The sequence below is a fragment of the Cupressus sempervirens genome, chromosome 4 (genome assembly GCF_028749045.1).
Source record: "Cupressus sempervirens isolate cs-2001-9-10 chromosome 4, ASM2874904v1, whole genome shotgun sequence".
Classification (NCBI taxonomy): Eukaryota; Viridiplantae; Streptophyta; class Pinopsida; order Cupressales; family Cupressaceae; genus Cupressus; species Cupressus sempervirens.
The window spans coordinates 782,540,676-782,559,220 of NC_143121.1; the positions used below are offsets into that span (position 1 = coordinate 782,540,676).

The 18,545-nt window shown below is 36.9% G+C and overlaps 1 protein-coding gene across 10 annotated transcripts in view; it reads right to left on the minus strand.

The window, feature by feature from the left end:
* LOC149563737 (LRR receptor kinase SERK2-like) overlaps window positions 1–18,545 on the minus strand; it is a 286,023-nt gene that overhangs the window by 40,198 nt on the left and 227,280 nt on the right. For all 10 annotated transcript variants that reach the window (XM_089826867.1, XM_089826870.1, XM_089826869.1 and 7 more), the window contains one exon: window positions 6,450–6,791. In XM_089826867.1, coding sequence (XP_089682993.1) covers window positions 6,450–6,791 — 342 coding nt within the window. The remainder of the gene's footprint in view (window positions 1–6,449; window positions 6,792–18,545) is intronic.

The following is an 18,545-nucleotide window of genomic DNA, read 5'->3' on the forward strand; positions in this document are numbered from 1 at the left end:
TGCAATTATTCTCAATTTTTATCAACACCCAAAACCCTAGCTACCAAAGATATGTAAAAGCTACCAAATGACAAACCCTAACAGCTGTAGACCTACAATTTTATAAATAAATGATAATATTTCCAGCTCTTCAATGGTGAATACCTAAAATAAGCTCAATGTGAATTTTAGAAATGAATCCACCCAATAGGCTTAATGAGATTTTGTCCATCCTCAAATTTCCTATAAATGAAAGCCAAAGCTCTCAAACTCTTAGAGAGAAATTATCCAACTATATTAGATGACTTTCTCAAATCCTCTCATGAAGTTTCCAGGAATCCTATTTAAAATTCCAACTTTTAATAATTTAATATTTAACTTGCACATGGAAAATATTAATAAAGTGACCCTTCCATATAAAATTTAATGTAAAGTCACTTTAATATCCTTGTATCTCCATATGTTGGTACTATATTTGGCATAATAATTAAATACTTTATGACATTAATATATTAAACGTATACTCAACCCCTTATATCCTCTTTAATCATAAAGATATTTAATTTAATTAATTATGTTAAAGTCAATGCTACATAAGACTTTAATTAATTTAATTAAATCATTAAACTCCATTAAATGCCAAATATCAAACCAACAATTGATCTTGGAAACTTTTTGGATATAATTGTGGTGCCCTCTAACCATCCATATGATTTACCATATATAGTAAGGATGGACCCAAATGTTCAAGTGATTTACTAAAAATAGTGTGTATAATTGGAGCCTAAAAGATCGTTGGAAGACAAACCAAAATTGAACTGATGGTCCAAGATGGATAATATTGAAATAGACACCCAAAGGGTCAATTGAATAATCCTAAAACACCTTCAAAGGGCTCCCTAACCACCACATAAGCCAATGAGAACCACTGGTCATAGGCTAAGCTTTGAAAATAATTGATGTTTAGAAAGGCACAAAAATGGGAATTACATGGAAACTACAATAACAATCTAAAGTAGAAGATTGCAAAGATAAACCTTACCCTTTCCAATGGATCCGAAAAATCAACAAAAATAGCTCAAATGGAAAATGCAGATACATATTTCTAGCTCAATCCTATGCTTGAAGATGAAGTGATCAAGTTTGTAGCACTACATTTTGATGGGATCGCTCACAAGTGATGGCACCATGGGTTGTTCACACATGGTCATGACATGATCAGTTCCTATTTTGGCTTCATGGAGAGACTCATTGACTAATTGAATGGGAAAGACCCAAAGCTCAACTTGAAGGACTTGGTACAACTAAGATGAGGACTGTGGATAGCTACATTGTTGAGTTCCAAAGGCTTTTAGTTTTAGCAATGGAAATTTCAGAGAGGAGATTGATAACACTATTCCTAGATGGTTTGATGGATCCTCTGAGGGGTTGGGTTAAGGTCCAAAACCTTGGCACACTCACCAATGCAATTAGGATTTAAACTAATATATTAAGCTTCAATAAATGAAGCATACCAAAGGCCACCTATTCCACAAAACGAAAAGGTCAAGAACCATTTCAAAAGAAGACTCCAATAGATGATGCGACCTGTCAAGACCTGAGGAGGAACCTATGTTTCAGCTACAAGGAGCCATGGAACTAGGTAATAGATCCCCTGGCAAGAAGATCAATTACATTATAGTTGCGTTCGATAGTGAAGAGATTGAGGAAACTAAGGAGCATAATGAAGAGGCATCTCAGACGAAGGAGATTGCTACATTTGGGAGAAAAGGAGGTACCATTGCTTCTCTATTTGAGACTCCATAATGTAATGCATTCCAGGTATATGGCACTCTTCAAGGCCAACAAATCATCATTATGCTCAATAGTGGTGTGATACTCAACCTCGTCAACTCCTCCCAAGTTCCCAAGAGTGTATTACGCACAATGGAGAATGAGGGATTCTAGGTCAAGGAGCAGGAGGTTCGCCCCTATTTGGTACCATGGTTCAGTATAACCATGGGCAACTACATGGCCAAAGATGACTTCTTCATGGTATATTTGGTTGATATGGACATCATTGTGGGCATTTAAGGGATATAGACTCTCAACAAGTAGAGTTTCAAGTGATTGGGCTTCACATTCAAGGTGGATGAAAAAACGTAGTTTTGCAAGAGATGTCCAATAAAGGTCCTAAAGTGCTTTTGGCCAGGCGCATGGAGGCAATTTTTAGACATGATGTTGTTTGGGTGGTGTTGTGTTTGGTTTTATCCAATGTCTTGACGGGTCAGCAACATTACAACAATGACAAGCTTCAAATGTTGTTGGGAAAACACCGTTTGGGTTTTAGTAATATTGCCTTGGGCATACTAGCAAATCGAAGCTTTGAGCACATGATTGAGTTGGAGGAAGGAACCAACCTAGTCATATGACTCCTTACTATCAACCCAAGAAGTTCAAGGACAAGATAGAGAAGATGATTTAGGATCTTCTTGACATGGGACACATTAGGCCCATCTCAAGCCCCTTTGCATCTTCTATGGTGCTGGTGAAGGATGGGACTCTAAGATTGTGCATAGATTACAAGATGACAATCAAGAACTTGTACTCCATTCTGAGAATTGATGAGTTGTTGGATGAGCTTCATGGGGTAGTCTAGTTCTTGAAGATTGACCTATGTTCTAAGTACCAATAAATTCAATTAGGGGAGCAAGATGCTCACAAGATAGTGTTTTGATGCCACTATGATCACTACAAGTTCTTCGTCATGCCCTTTGGTTTGACCAATACACCTACTTTCAGGTCTTGCATAAACCAGATCTTTAACAAGTAGCTACGAAAGTTCTTATTGGTGTTCATTGATGGCTCGCTCATATACAACAAGATTTGGGAGGAACATTTGAGACATTTGGACAAGGTGTTGGAGATCATGGAATCACAACCATTGTTTCTGAAGAAGTCCAAGTGTAAGTTTGACATGACCAAATATTTTATAATTGAGTCACATCATTAGTGCACAAGAAGTGCAAGTTCACTAGGATCAGATTCAAGTGATTCTTGATTGGCCCACTCTTGTGACAGCCACAAAGTTGAAAGGGTTACTTGACCTATGCAATTACTATAGGAGATTTGTGAGGGGATTCTCATAGTTTAGAGCCCCACTAACCAACCTCACAAAGAAGGGAGCTTTTTATTTTGAATGAGGAGGCATAATAAGCTTTTGACAAGTTGAAGGTAACTACAAGTACATTTATGTCATTGGCATTTTCCAATTTCTCGAGACCTTTTTCTATCAAGTGCAACACATTCAGTAAGGGCATTGGAGTAGTGTTGATGCAAGATTGCCATCCCATTGCATTTGAGAGTTAGAAGATCAAAAAATTGAGAGTCTATACTCGATCCACGACAAGGAAATACTCACATCATGCATGTATTGAATGACTACAATAGCCTTTGGTATTTTTGGGATCAGATTGATTTGAATGAGAGGCAAAAAAAAGTGGGCAATCAAGATTCGAGCCTATGACATTGACATTGAGTATGTAAAGAGAAGAAGGCTCTGGTTGTTGATGCCTTATCTAGCAGACACACCATATGCTCCTTCTCCTAGGTTTTAGTTGATTGGACAACTCATTTCTTGGTGGAATACTCCAAGAACACCTTTTCTTTTTAGTTGATGGATGGACAGATTCGAGATGATTAGTGTGAGATGGTGTATGATATCATCTACTAGAATGATAGGATTTTCTTGGTCCTAGGATTGAAGTTGAAGGAGATTATTAGGGCACTCATGAGTGACCACTAGCAAGCCATCCTAGATATCTCAATACATACAGACAAATATGTGAGGGGTTTTCGTGGAAAGGCCTCAAGGATGATGAATTCTGAAATGTCAAGGATTGTACCAAATGCAAAAAGAACGAGTATGAACACGTTCTTGACGGGTCTAATCCAACCATTACCCACTCTAGATTAGTACTGTAGAGCATTTCAGTGGATTTCATAACTAGACTCCACAAGGTGCAAGGAAAAGACTTCTTTATGTTGTGTGGATCGTGTAACTAAGCATGCTCACTTCTTCCCCATACCTACAAAGTTTTGAGTAGTTTGGGTGGTAAAGTTGTTCTTTCCAGAGATATTTTGATTGCATGGTCTTTCGAGGAACATAGTGAACAATAGACATAGTCGGTTCCTTAATGTCGTTTGGATGGAGATTTTTAGGTTGGTAGGTATTAAATTGACTCTGAATACTACTTATCACCCTAGATGGATAGAGTGTGGTTGTGAACAAATGGGAGGGATACTTGGGGAACTATGCAGCAATACAATAGAAGGCATTGATCTATTGTCTACATCTTAGAGATAACAACACAACCTACTGCATGTAAAAATATCTTTCGGTCCCTCAAGGATAATTTGCAACAAGCCAAGAAATAAAAGACAATGTATGGAGATCGATATCAGATTGTGTGTAGTTTTGAGCCAAGGGATTTGATTTACTCTTGATCACAACCCTGTGAGAATTCTTCCTTAAGAAAGAGAGGAGCAAAGAAGATAAAGCCTTTCTTCTATTGACCCTACAGGGTAATTTGATGGATTGGGGATGCAACATATGAGTAGGAACTTCTGAAGAAGAGCAAGATACACAATGTATTTCGCATTTCTTGCCTCAAGAAAGATCTTGGACAACATGCCACATTTTTCAGAAGGACTTCCACCACTTGATCATGACAAAAAGCTTGCACTAGAACCCATTGAGATCATTGATTTCAAAGACAGGAGGCTCGGATCTCACACGGCCAAGGAATATCTTGGCAAGTGGAAGGACTCGCCAGTCGAGAACACCACATAGTGACAGCGAGAAAAGTATGGAACATCCTAATATGAAATTGTTCATGGGAAAGCAATTTTGAGAAGCGGAGATTATCATGTCCTCTCCTTATCTCAGAGTTCCTTCAAGGGATTTTCGCCATGTAAATTAAACACACTTTAACAGTGCATTTCATTCACCTCTACCATTTTTAGCTGGCAAAATAAACTAAAGGAGTGCATTTTGTCACCCCTTCCATTTAACTTAGAAAAGGAACAATTTTAGTCTATTTGTACCATCTAAACCAACAAAAGAGCACTTTTAGTGGTTGTTTGCCAATTTTCCATGACTTGGTCAAATATTAATTCTCTTGCATCCAATCCACTGTATGCCTATCTAATTCATTGCAAAGTACCTTTAATTGGTTGTGTAATGACATTGATTAAAATCTACAAGTCTAAAGTCAAGAACATTGGAGACAAGGATTCCATGATGATTTATTGGAGGCCGGCTGCTTATATCAAATTCGAAAGCAACACTTAGAAGGGGGAAAAAAATTGCATGGGCACAACACCGTCCATATCACCGATCATATTATTAGTTCATACATGGATTAAGTTAGATCAGATAGACATTCATTCATCACCTTTAAGAGTGTCTTGTACAAAACAATTAGAAGAATAAAAAATTTGATTAAGAGATATGAATTTTTGGATTATATATGAATATTGTTTCTGATTCTGATAACTTGCCTATAATTTACTTACATGTATATTGTTTCTGATTCAAGTAATTTAGAGTGCTGTCTATCAAATATCTCCTTGTAAATAGATCAAATCCGAATACATGCTATGTTTATGTGATTTATTATTAAAAAGATATGTCAAGAGACAAGTAAGTTTAATCGAAATAGGTTATCCTTTCAAGTTTCAACCCTCACCCTTCCTCTTTATTGGAGAAACCAAATAAAATGTCCAAAGGCTAGTCAAAAACATCAACAAAAATGATGCTAACTTATAAAATTTGGAAAGTGATTTTATAGAGGACTGCACAAGCATAACAAAGCTAGCTACATCATCAGAGATGAACAAAAAGATATGCTAGATATAAAAAACAATAAATAAACAAAAACTCAATGAAGATAAATTAAACTAATCTAAAACTTAATGAAGATAAGTTAGACTAAGTAATTTCAACTAGAAAATTAGCTATTCCAATAAACTAATAATATGTATCCAACAAGGTAATTAAATAAGAAGTTTACGATAGTCTAGTACATATAAACTTTTATTATTATCCCTTTTGTTTTCAAGTTTTAGACACAACGTAGCTCGTGTTAGAGAACTACCAAACAAAAGGTTATAAATTAAGTAACAATTTGATCATAGATTCTGAATTAGCCAGAAGGTTGTTAAACTTGTGACTTTTGTTTTCATAGCTGAGTCAGAACATGAGTATGATAATAAGATAAGAACAAAAAGAGGGACTTGCCAATGTTTTATATTGCCTAGATGAATGCCAAAAAAGCTATAGTAGTCAATGTCATAAACAAATTACAAATGGAAAATATATTTTTATGCAATTGATATATCCAAGACACGTGAAAGTTGAACAAAAAAATCTATTTCTGCTAAGCAATATTGAAAGAATTAAGTATAGAGTTGAATGACTAAAAAGGTACCCCTCAGCCTATGTGCAACACTAAGGTTTTGCATATAAGGATAAACAAGAAGCCGTTCTGATGGTGCAACACAAAACCCTATCAAGCGCAGAAGATTGCGGTGCACTGCCACACTTATCATCTCAACTTCACGCAGAAATGCTGCCTCTCCACCTGGGCTATGATAGTCAGTCATCCGTTTTACTGCAACCTTTGTGTTGTCCCCGAGGACCCCTTTATAGACTTTTCCAAAGCCTCCCTGTCCAAGCACACTCTTCTCACTAAAGTTATCAGTTGCTAGTTGCAACTCACGCCAAGAAAATCTCTTTAACTGCCCAAAACCAATCTTTCGGTCATCCTCACCTGAATAAGGTTAAAAAAAAAATGAGAATAATTTGAAAACTAATAAATTTAACAGAACTTAAAGACTTGTCCTATATCTTTATTGTCTTGAATGACACTGCTTACTTCATCAATGAAACAGGCATTAATAGGAAAAGAAAGCCCAATCAAAACAAAGATATCTTCAAAGAAAAAGCACAAACTCAGATAGGAATGGGAAGAAGCAAAAACTACATTTTAAATTGAAAATTTTTATTTACCTTATTAGAAAATAATAAATTAGAAACGGTTTATTGAGTCAAAACAAACACACTTCTCAGCAGGCAGTAGTCATGGTAGGAAGTAAAGAAAACCAATTAGACACAAATAAATCAATAAGGCTATTATTTTGATGCAAAACAAGACTATTATATTGATGTCAAATAAGACCTTACAAGAAAAAAAAACAGATCTGCTAGTTTATAGGCAATGGCCACCACACTATTATGGTAGGCCCTTTCACAGTGTTATGACTTGGCAGTTCTCTATTTCCTTTTTCACATTCTTCATTCTATTATTGATTTCCAATGCAGATCCAACCCTTATATCATCATTCTCTAGGAGGCAGGGAGTGGTAGCATAAGTATATTTCTTTGAAAATTTACTCAGCTGCAATTTAATCAGAAAAGACAAGTGACTTTTCACCACTTTGATTAGAATTACAACAAATTTGTCCTTGTCACATTAATTAGGCAAAAATTGGCTATATCATTGCATGCATCAAATTATGTATGGCATACAGTTGCTCAAAAGTCTAAATGGACCTTAAGTGCAAGAGATCATTCACAGTGAATATAGATTCCAGCTTTTTGCATAATTGTCGTAAGAGAGGTGCCATTCACTTTCTGGTGTGAAATAATTACAAGTATAATGAGCGTTGATTTCATTTGTCAGGCTAGATTCAAAGGAAACAAAAAGAAAAAATTGTGATAAAAAATTCATAAATATTTAATAAGTCATAATACATTTTAGCATTTTAAAGAGTGTCTTCCATTGCACTGAAGAAAGAATTCAAGTTAAAGATCAAGATAATTGAAATTCAAAAGAAAAGCCAATAGGTGACTCCTAACACATTATACAATTATTCATAATGACAACAATTTTACAAAACAGCTCATTAACTTGTCTGAATATTTATATGATATTTTTCCTTTTTCAGTATACTAAGCTAGACTGAAACTGCCTTCTGCACTGCCTTGTCTTTTTTTTCCTTACTACTTATTCCAGTCCTACTGACTGCTTTTCATTTTACATTAGGTCATCTACAATTAATTTGGTTCCATACTTGTGTGCTTGTTATCTCATATATCAGCATTACAGTTGTCAGACTCATGCTGTACTGTTTCCTAATCTATCTGCTGTACATCTGAGTCCCATATTTCATAATCTATCTTCCTTTTAACTCAGATGAGAACATCCACATGTATTATTTTCCTCCATATATATCAGCTTAGATCATTAATAATGCTTTATCAAGCACTTTGGTATGACCTTAGGAAAAGTGTGAAAATCAAGTCACTCTGTTGGGCCCTAAATTGACTAGAGGATAGATCTTGGCATCTATATTGAATTTTCCTTGTCTACTAGATCTTATTTCAGCTTCAATATGGTTGTCTTCAGTGATCTGGTAATTCATGTTTGAAATTAAAAAAATGATGCCTTAACTGAAATTATGCTAGGTAGTTTATAGTATTTACAGTTCAGACCACTCTTTCCTTCTGCCATTAAACAAACGCTAGTATTAACATTTTTAGCTACTTCTATATTATTAATTAAGAAGAAAAATAAATCAGAAGAGCATTCATGCAGATCTACTTTATTTGCTTTAGTTGTCAATAGTGCTTCATAGAGGTGTATCATGATTGAACAGCAGAATTTAAGGCCCACTAAGATCCAAATATACACAACTGCTTTGCAACAGAACTCTATGATCAAAAGAAACAAAAAAATGAATTTCTGACATTAGCTGTGCATGAAAGAATGACAATACTTCAGCAACTCATGGCACATCAGGAGCAAAAAGGAAATGGCGAGATATATAATGTATCATTTGCAATCCTTCCTCAACAATATTTCACATTGGAAGCTAAAACCTCTCTTTCATATTTTAACAGATAAATATATGGTGACAAATTGGATTATCGGGTCAAGAGCCGGGAAGCATACTCAAAAGTACAATAGAATCTCACAAGGGCAACAAAAGATTGCAATTTCTGAGCCCCTCATGAATGAGCACCAAATTACACAGTGGGCCTTCTATAGTCCAATAATTAGATTCTATAGAATGATAGATAAGCCATTTATTTACCTTTGGAAGAGCTTCACATTCACAATTAAGAAGTTTTTCAAGCCACTCACTTACAACAAAGAAACATGGGCAGTGGCTATAACTTAGGCATTTGTTTCAAGAGAACTTACAACAAAAAATCCACAAATTCAACTAATTCATCATAAACTAAAAATCCAAGATCCAGATAAGGAATGTTATCCTCACTTTTGTTTTACATGAACTCTCAAAAATCTGGAAGTCCCTCAAAATTGTGTTCAAGTAGTAAAATTCCCTAGTTGAAATTCTTGTCCTAAACCTCAAGTTGAAAAGATGATTTCATCCTTAAGGTATTCAGATTGAATCTAAATGCTGCAAGAATTAAGTCTTAAGGGTCAAAAGAAAAAATTTTGGTTTATAATGGAGTTAAGGCAAGAAAATATACAATTTTAGCAAATTGAAGAAAATGTATCTTAACCTCCACTCTAAATATATTAATGGGTTTCTCTATCAGTTAACAATCTGTCAAATTGGTCAAGTGACTCAGGTTTCTGTAGTCTGCAAAGCAGAACATTAAACATTTCCAATAAATGAGAAAAAGTTGCCAAACTCCTCAGAAACTCCATTTCTCTGCCAATATAGCTAGGAAGAATTCAAACCCTTTTAGCAAACAAGAAAAACTTTCAAGTTTTGTTTTAAGTTCTGGTTTCTTTCAAATTAACAATGCAAAATTTTGCAGTGTGGTTGTGAAATTGTAGACAAGCTCCATATCTCCAACACTTTATCAGAGTGAAGTTTCAGAAGTTCAAAGCAAGCTAGCAGTTTTTGCAGAAATACATTTGACTTATGCCATGCCCTGTCACTGAGCCTTTCTTTCATTTTCACCGCATGTAATGTCCCAATTTCCAAAATTAATTTTAGCAACAATAGAATTTTAGCATAGAACTAAATAAATAAATTATAATTATAATTTTATTTTTTACTGGTAATGGGCCGAAGCCTAGATTATTTATTCATTTATTATTATTTATTAACATTAATTATTATTATTATTATGTGTTAAGTTCAAGTAGAGTCGAATCCAACAGCTCCCATATGAGATGCTCACAATATACCATTGTGTTGTAGGCTCTTGCCTAAAATATAATTATTGTAATTATGTTGATTATATTAAACAAATAAATAAATTATAATATATTATTATCTAAATCATAATAATAACAATGAAAGAAGATAAGATAACAAGATTTGGACTTTGTGAGAGAATAAGCCCCTCCCTTCGACTGCAATCTTGAAGAAACCCCTAGTCGCGGAGAACAAACTCCATGGTAAACCAAAAGACTGGTCGAATCCAATCAGCCAGAGACCGCCCAACAAACCCCCATAAAAAACAAGAGCAAATTGTCAGCCGACTGGATTGTCGTCAGTGTTTCTATAGCCGACGGAGTGATTGTCGTCGGTGTTTCTGTATTCTGTAGCTGACGGGTAAATAGTTTGTAGCAGATATAATGTTTGTGGCTGACGGACTCCTTCGGGAAGGTTCGGCGGATAGTATTTATATCACATCTGGGATCATTGTAAATCATCTTCATCTATCTTCTATCATTTGATCTTATGAAGCATAATGTATGTTTGGCATATGCGAATATAATTCTGCTGTTCGTGTTCCATTGTCTGTATGCGTTGATTTCTTTACCAGTACGGTAAACACAAATCCAGCAATCAAATGTATGAAAAGTTTTGAAGTCCTTGCGAATCTACATAAGACTAGAGGAGAAGAATCTCAAAGGCATGGCAAACTAAGGGCATTCCAAACCCACCCCATCAATGGACTAGCCTGAATCAAGGATCCAAGGAAAACCTAACAACAAAATTCCCATGGATGCAATTGGCAAAGAAGGGGGAAGAAGGGTGGGAGCACGTGATCAATAAGAGGGCAACAAAAAAATCCAACAAACCATGGGATAGGACTCCACAACAAAGGCAATCCATGGCAAAAAAATCAAAATTCAAGCCCTTCAAAAAGCCAGGAGATCAAAACTAAGGCCGGCTATGGCAGCAGGAGATGTACTTCTCAAAAACTAGATATGCTCAACCAACAAAAGAAACAGCAGGAAGGAAACACCCCACTTCTGATCAAGATCCAGAATCTTCCCAAATATCTCATGCTACTAAAAAGGTAACCTCTTTGTCCAATTTAAAATTATGATCCTCTCAAAAACCCTAACCATAGCAACACACAACCCCAATTCTCATCCAAAGCTAATAGCATTCCAGTAGGAGGATATAACCAGAACCCCAAAATTAAAGCTACTGGCATCCCTCAACATGCCGATGGTTCTTGCCCACCAATTTCTTCACTTCAAAACAAAGGTGTCTATATCCCACCTCATTGAAAAGTTAATCTCCCTGTTACCATCCAAAAGGATCACACCACCTAAACCCAATATCACAACAGAGGATCAATCCCTTTGGATGTTAAAATAAGCAAGAAATCAGGAGAAAATAAGAAACTGTGGCAACCCAGACCGGAGGACATACAAATCATTAGCAATATATACAGTGAAAGAAGATGGATGGATTGTGAAGAACTAGGATTATATGCCCTCTAGAGTGGACCAAAGCTTAAAATTAAAGATCTAATACATTGGCTACAGGATTTCAGCCAAAACCAGGTAAGTATCTCCTATGTATCTTCTCATTTCTTTTATATCCAATGTAAAAATAAGTACGTTAGAGAAGAATTTCTTTCAGCATTGTACTCTTTCTTCCAAGGACACTATTAAATTCATAAAATGGGAACCAAATTTCAAAGAAAACATTATCAAGAAACTAAAAGCACCAATTTGGATGGAATGCAAAACTGTGCCCCCATATTCTTAAGTGTATAGGAGAAGATCTAGGAGAACTAATATTAATAGAAGATAATAATAAATCAAATGACAATTTTTTTTATTAAATATGGAGATAGGCCAGCCTGAATCAATAAACAAAAACATCATAACCAATAGATCAATATACAAACTGCAATTCACTAAGTATGAATGAAAAATTCATAAAATTATAAGAACAAATCCACTCAGAACTATAAACATTAAATAGTTAAAAAGGACATCGAATCTCAAAGAAACCCTTCCTATGATATATCAAAGGAACAAGAATAAAGGTCAGGGGCAGAAAGAAAGAACAATTGAGGACATAAAGAGCAGGAATACCATAAGTACAGATGAGTGGGAGGAAGATTTACAGGAAGGGGAACTAAGGGAAGAATTAATAAAAGAAAAGACAACAGATATAAATGACCACAACATGGAAGAACAAATAAATAATGAAGCAGGAAAAACAACAGAAATAGAGAAATCTGCGGAAGAAAGTATTGCAGAATTTAAGCAAAGTATATCAAGGATATTAAACTGTGAACAGTGTAAACAAGACAACATATATATAGAAGAGGTCAAAACTAACATGCATTTATATAAAAGATTGGCTTATGAACTGCTATTAATTCAGAATGACATAAAACACCTAAACATTCTATGGGACCAAACCCACAACAGCCGCTGGCTCAGCAACAGGTAGACTAAGGTAATAGAAGGGAGAGAAATAAACAAATATGGAAAGGAAGGTACAGGACAGGAAGGAATTTTAGAACAAACAGATCAAATAAAGATGAAGAACTTGGAGACGACAGAAAGGAACCAAGAAATTACGATACTTTCTTCAATTAAACAGGAGACAAAAAAGAATCAAATTGAAAGAGGCACAGAATACCTTATCAGAAGAAAATCAAGAAGAAAATGAAGCAAATAAAGATAAAAAAGTAACAGAAAATGAGGAATCTATAAGCCCTATCAGGGAAGAGTCATCAAAGGAAAATCCAATGGCTAAAAAGAAGAAGAATATAAAAAAGGATAAGGCCCAAACAGAAATTCAAAACAGCAATCAAGCAGAAATAAAAAACGTAAGAACAGTAGAGATAATGCTCAAAGAAGATGAGCAGATATCAAATCAAGCAGTGGAACAATAGTAAGAGACAAATCTCCAAGACCATCAGAAAGGAAATACAAAGAAAACTAAGATAGAGGGATCTTCTCCTAACTTGTCATACTCCAATACCTTCTCCTAACTTGTCATACTCCTAGACAAAGGGGCAGGTGAAGTCTGGTAGTGCAAGAACCAGATACATACTCATGACTTCATTCAACTTGTCAAAGGTGTACCCGCTCATCCAAATTAAAGGATCCCTTCTTCGTTAGGTCTGTCAAGGGTGCACCGAGCTGTGAGACTCCCTTCAAAGACTTTCTGTAATAATTTCACAATATGAAGAATCTACACAACCCTGAGAAAGTCCTAGGCAGAGGCTAGTCTAGATTGTGTGAATCTTCTACTGGTATACTTGTACCCCATGAATACTGATGACATGACTCCAGTATAACAACTTGGTCATCCCAAAGTCACATTTGGACATCTTGGCAAACAATGATTATGACTCCATGATCCCTAGTACTTTATCCAATTGTCATAGATGTTCTTCCTAGGCCGTGTTGTAGATGACTATCTCATCAAAAAACACCAACAAAAACTTGCACAGTTGCTTATTGAAGATGTTGCTCATGAAGGATCGGAAGGTACCTAGAGCATTGATCAGTCAAAATCGCATGACCAAGAACTCATAATGTCTGTAATGGTGGCATAATGTTGTCTTCTCCACATCTTCCTCCCTCGTGCAAATAAGATGGTATCCGAAGTGTACATGAATTTTGGAGTAATAGATCACACCATGCAGTTCATCCAAAAGTTCATTGATCTTGGGGATGGGGTTATAATTTTTATAGTTTTTTGTTTAACGCATGGTAATCAACACACATCTTGAGTGATCCATCCTTCTTTACCAGAACTACTGAAGCTGAAAAGGGGCTAGAATTAGGCTTGATCCATTCTTTGCCGAGGAGTTTTTGGATTGTCTTATCCATCTCATCCTTGAACTTCTTAGAAAGGCGATAGGGTGCAATGATGACAGGTTTGGTTCCCTCCTCCAACTCGATGGTGTGCTCAAAGCTACGGTGAGGGGGTATGCCAGGTGAAATATCATTGAAGACCAAATTTGTTTTTTATCCAATACTACCTGAAGTTCCTCATCCTAGAAATAAGTGTTTTTTCCATGTTTGTTGAGACTATAATGTTCCCGTCATAAAATAAATTATTAATTATACTTTTGTCAATGGGCCGATTAATTTATTAGATCTTGGACCCATTTTTGTTTTAGTTTCCGACGTTTCGTAGGTTAGTGTAGCTATCGGTTATCTTTGTACACCCTCGAAGAGGTTTTTCCTGACGAGTATTTAAGCACGGCTTGTAGGTAGTCATTGGTGTGCAATTTGGATTATTTTCTCTGTATTGCGAATTCCCATTGGGATTCTTTGTTGTTCTTCACTTCGGAAGTGAAAGACCTTCCCTATTTGGCTCTTCCGATTGTGGTGGGATTCAACCCTCACCCTATTCCATCGTCTATATCACTTCGCTCAAATCTGCCAAATCGGAGCACCATCTTTTGGAAAATATTAATTTGAAGGATTATTCGTGTTCAATCTCATTCCTTGTTTGGCTATTGAGTTTGGATCTCTAAGTTTATTGCATGTCTGAGCATTTCCTCTCTATTCGTACACCATCCACTTCACCCGGCACGAAGTCCATCTTCTAGTGCGGCTACATTACCCTACTATACGGCCTTCAACACATCGAATGGAGGCAATTTTTTGACATAAGGACATTGCTTGGGTTGCACACTGTTTTGTTTCAGCAGAACTCATAAAAGGACAATGGCCACCTACCCAAGATGATGATCTTCAAAATATCTTGAATGCTCATGATGAAGTTTTTATGGGCATACCTCCCCATCATGGGTTTGAACATACTATCGAGTTGGAAGTAGGTGCCAAGCCAGTCATAACCACACCCTATCACCATCCCAAGAAATTCAAAGAGGAGATTGAAAAGATGATTCAAGAACTGCTTGAGAAATGATGGATCCGTCCCAGTTCTAGCCCTTTTGCATCATCAGTGGTATTGGTTAAAAAGGACGGGACAATGCGCATGCGTGTGGACTACTGTGCGTTGAACAAAAACATGATAAAAAATAGATATCCTATTCCAAGGATCGATGAGTTGTTGGATGAATTACACGGCGCGGTCTATTTTTCAAAAATAGATCTTCGTTCTGGATACCATCAAATCTGCATGAGGGAAGAAGATGTGGAAAAGACAGCCTTTCATTGTCACTACGGGCATTATGAGTTCCTAGTCATGCCATTCAGATTAACGAATGTGCCTGCTACATTCCAGTCATGCATGAATCACTGTCACATCTTCAACAAAAAAATGCGTAAGTACTTACTAGTATTTTTTGAAGATATTCTTATTTATAGCAAGACATGAGAAGAGCACTTGAAGCATCTGGATGAAGTCCTAAGGACCATGAGGATCAGTCTTTGTTCGCCAAGCGATCCAAGTGTGAATTCGATATGACAAAAATATTGTACCTAGGGCACATTGTCAATAAATATGGAGTTCAAGTTCATCAAGAGAAGATCCAGGGTATCCTTGATTGGTCTCCCCCAAAATCACTCTCGGAGTTGAGAGGGTTTTTTGGACTGTGTAGTTATTACTCAAGGTTTGTAAAAGGATTCTCTCAACTTAGCGCCCCATTAACAAATCTGACAAGAAAGGACTCCTTCCAGTGGAATGAAACGGCACAACTCACTTTTGATAAGTTGAAAGAAGCAATGAGCACTTGTCCAGTACTCGCCTTACCTGACTTCCCTCGACCATTCATTCTGGAGTGTGATGCATCTGGAGAAGGCATTGGCGCGGTACTGATGCAAGATTGACACCCTATAGCCTACGAGAGTCAGAAACTTACACAACCAGAGCATCTATATTCCATTTATGAGAAAGGGATGTTGGCCATCATTCATGCACTAACCAAGTTCCAACAATATGTGGTGGGTGCAAAGTTTGTCGTCCATACTAATCATAATAGCTTGAGATATTTTCTGGAGCAACAAGACTTGAATGAAAGGCAACAAAAACAAGTAAGCAAGGTTTAGGCTTTTAATTTTGATATTGAATATGTGAAGCGAAAGAACAGTGTGGTTGCAGATGCTTTGTCCAAGAAACTCGCTATCTGCTTACTGACTTAGATTTCAGTCGACTGAAAAAGCACATTTGTTGGTGGCATATTCCAAGAACACATTTGCCTAAGAGCTAATGGATGGCAACACTCAGGATGATCGGTACAAAGTGGTGAATGACATCATTTACTATAAGGACTGGATATACTTAGTTCCTAAATCCAACTAAAGAAAAAAATCTTAAAGGAGGTACATGACTCACCCTTGGCTAGACTCCCAAGTTTCCTCAAAACTTACAGACAACTCAAGCAGAGGTTTTCATGGAAAGGTCTTAAAGGAGACGTATTGTAGTATGTAAGAGGGTGTATGGTCTGCCAGCAAAACAAATCCGAACACTCTACCCGCTGGATTACTGCAAACTCTACCTATACCAGAACAGAAGTGGGAAAAGCATCTCAATGGACTTCATTACTGGACTCCCTAAAGTAAACGGGAAGGATTGTATTTTCGTGGTTGTTGAAAGACTAACGAAGTATACACATTTCTTCACCATCCCCTCAGACTTTCAGGCAGCATAGGTAGCCGATCTATTTTTTAGAGAAGTCTCCTGCCTACACGAGTTACCCCGAAACATTGTTAGAGATCGAGATGGGTGATTTATCAGTATCTTCTGGACAAAACTGTTATGGTTGATGGGAATAGGATTGTTGCCAAGTACTAGTTACCACCCTTAGACAGACAAACAGAAAAAGATTGTGAACAAGTGGTTAAAAGGCTACCTTCGGAGCTACGCTTCAACACAACAACAAGCGTGGGTCAAATGGATGCACCTCGGAGAATACTGTTACAATACCATCTACCACATGTCCATCAGGATGGCACCCTTCAAAGCATTATACAGATTATAGTGGTATGAACCCCTTTCATTCATCGTCACCACACTGGGTGATAGTCGTGCACCACGGGCAAGGGACTGGCTACAGGAAGGGCAAGACATCCTAAGATGCTTGATGGAAAACTTACAAAGGGCACAAAATCAACAAAAGATGTACGCCGACAGACACAAAATTGAGAGAAGTTTCGAGGTGGGAGATTTGGTCTATCTCAGGCTTTAGCCATATAGGCAATCCTCATTGAAGGTAATAGGGAAAGAGAAACTGAAACCATGATTTTATGGCCCTTATCATGTAGTTCGTCGCATCAGTGAAGTTGTCTATGAGTTGGAACTACTAGGGGGGAGCCACATTGATAACGTTTTTCATGTCTCCTGCCTTAAAAAAGTTGTGGGACAGAACAAACATCAAGGTAGTTGTTGACCTTCCACCGCTTAATGAAGAAGGGAAGCTCATTTTGGAACTGACTGAGATCATTAAAGTTCGCAAGAAGACCCTGCGGAACTACACAATGAAGGAATATTTGGTACCCTAGAGATACTTGTCTTTGGACGACACGACTTGGGAAGCCGAGCACATTCTATAGCATCCAGCATTGTGTTTGCTTGAGGACAAGCAAAATTTGGGACAGAGGGACTGTAATGTTCCTGTTATAAAATAAATTATTAATTATACTTTTGTCAATGGGCCGATTGATTTATTATATCTCGGACCCATTTTTGTTTTAGTTTTTGTAGGTTAGTGTAGCCGTCAGCTATCTTTGTACACGAAAAGGTTTTCCCTAACAGGTATTTAAGCATGGCTTGTAGGTAGTCGTTGGTATGCAATCTAGATTATTTTCTCTGTACTGTGATTTCCTGTTGGGATTCTCTGTTGTTTGTCATTTCGGAAGTAAAAGACCTTCCCTATTTGGCTCTTCCGGTTTTGGTGGGATTCAACCCTCACCCTCTTTCGTCGCCGTATCACTTCGCTCAAATCTGGCAAGCAACACCTTTTGGCAAATATTAATTTGAAGAATTATTTGTGTTCAATCTCATTCCTTGTTTGGCTTTTGAATTCGGATCTCTAAGTTTATTGCATGTCTGAGCATTTCCTCTCTATCTGTACCCCATCCACTTCACCCAGCACGAAGTCCATCTTCCCGTGCAGCTACAATACCCTACTGTATGGCCAATTTTTCCAACTCTCTCATTCCATCATTGTATGGCGATTGGGCCTTGACTTCCCTACTACCATGCAAGCATTATTCTATACGGTCACCACACCGTATGGTTGCCGACTTACTCCATACCATACGACTGCTTGCTTATCCATACCGTATGACCAGACTATATCCACCACACCACCGTGCTACCAAGTTTACCTTACGGCTAGTCTGATCTATTTCCCCCATAGACATGTTTTCACCTCCGAGATCATCAGATTCGGGTTTTCTAAGGTGATTACC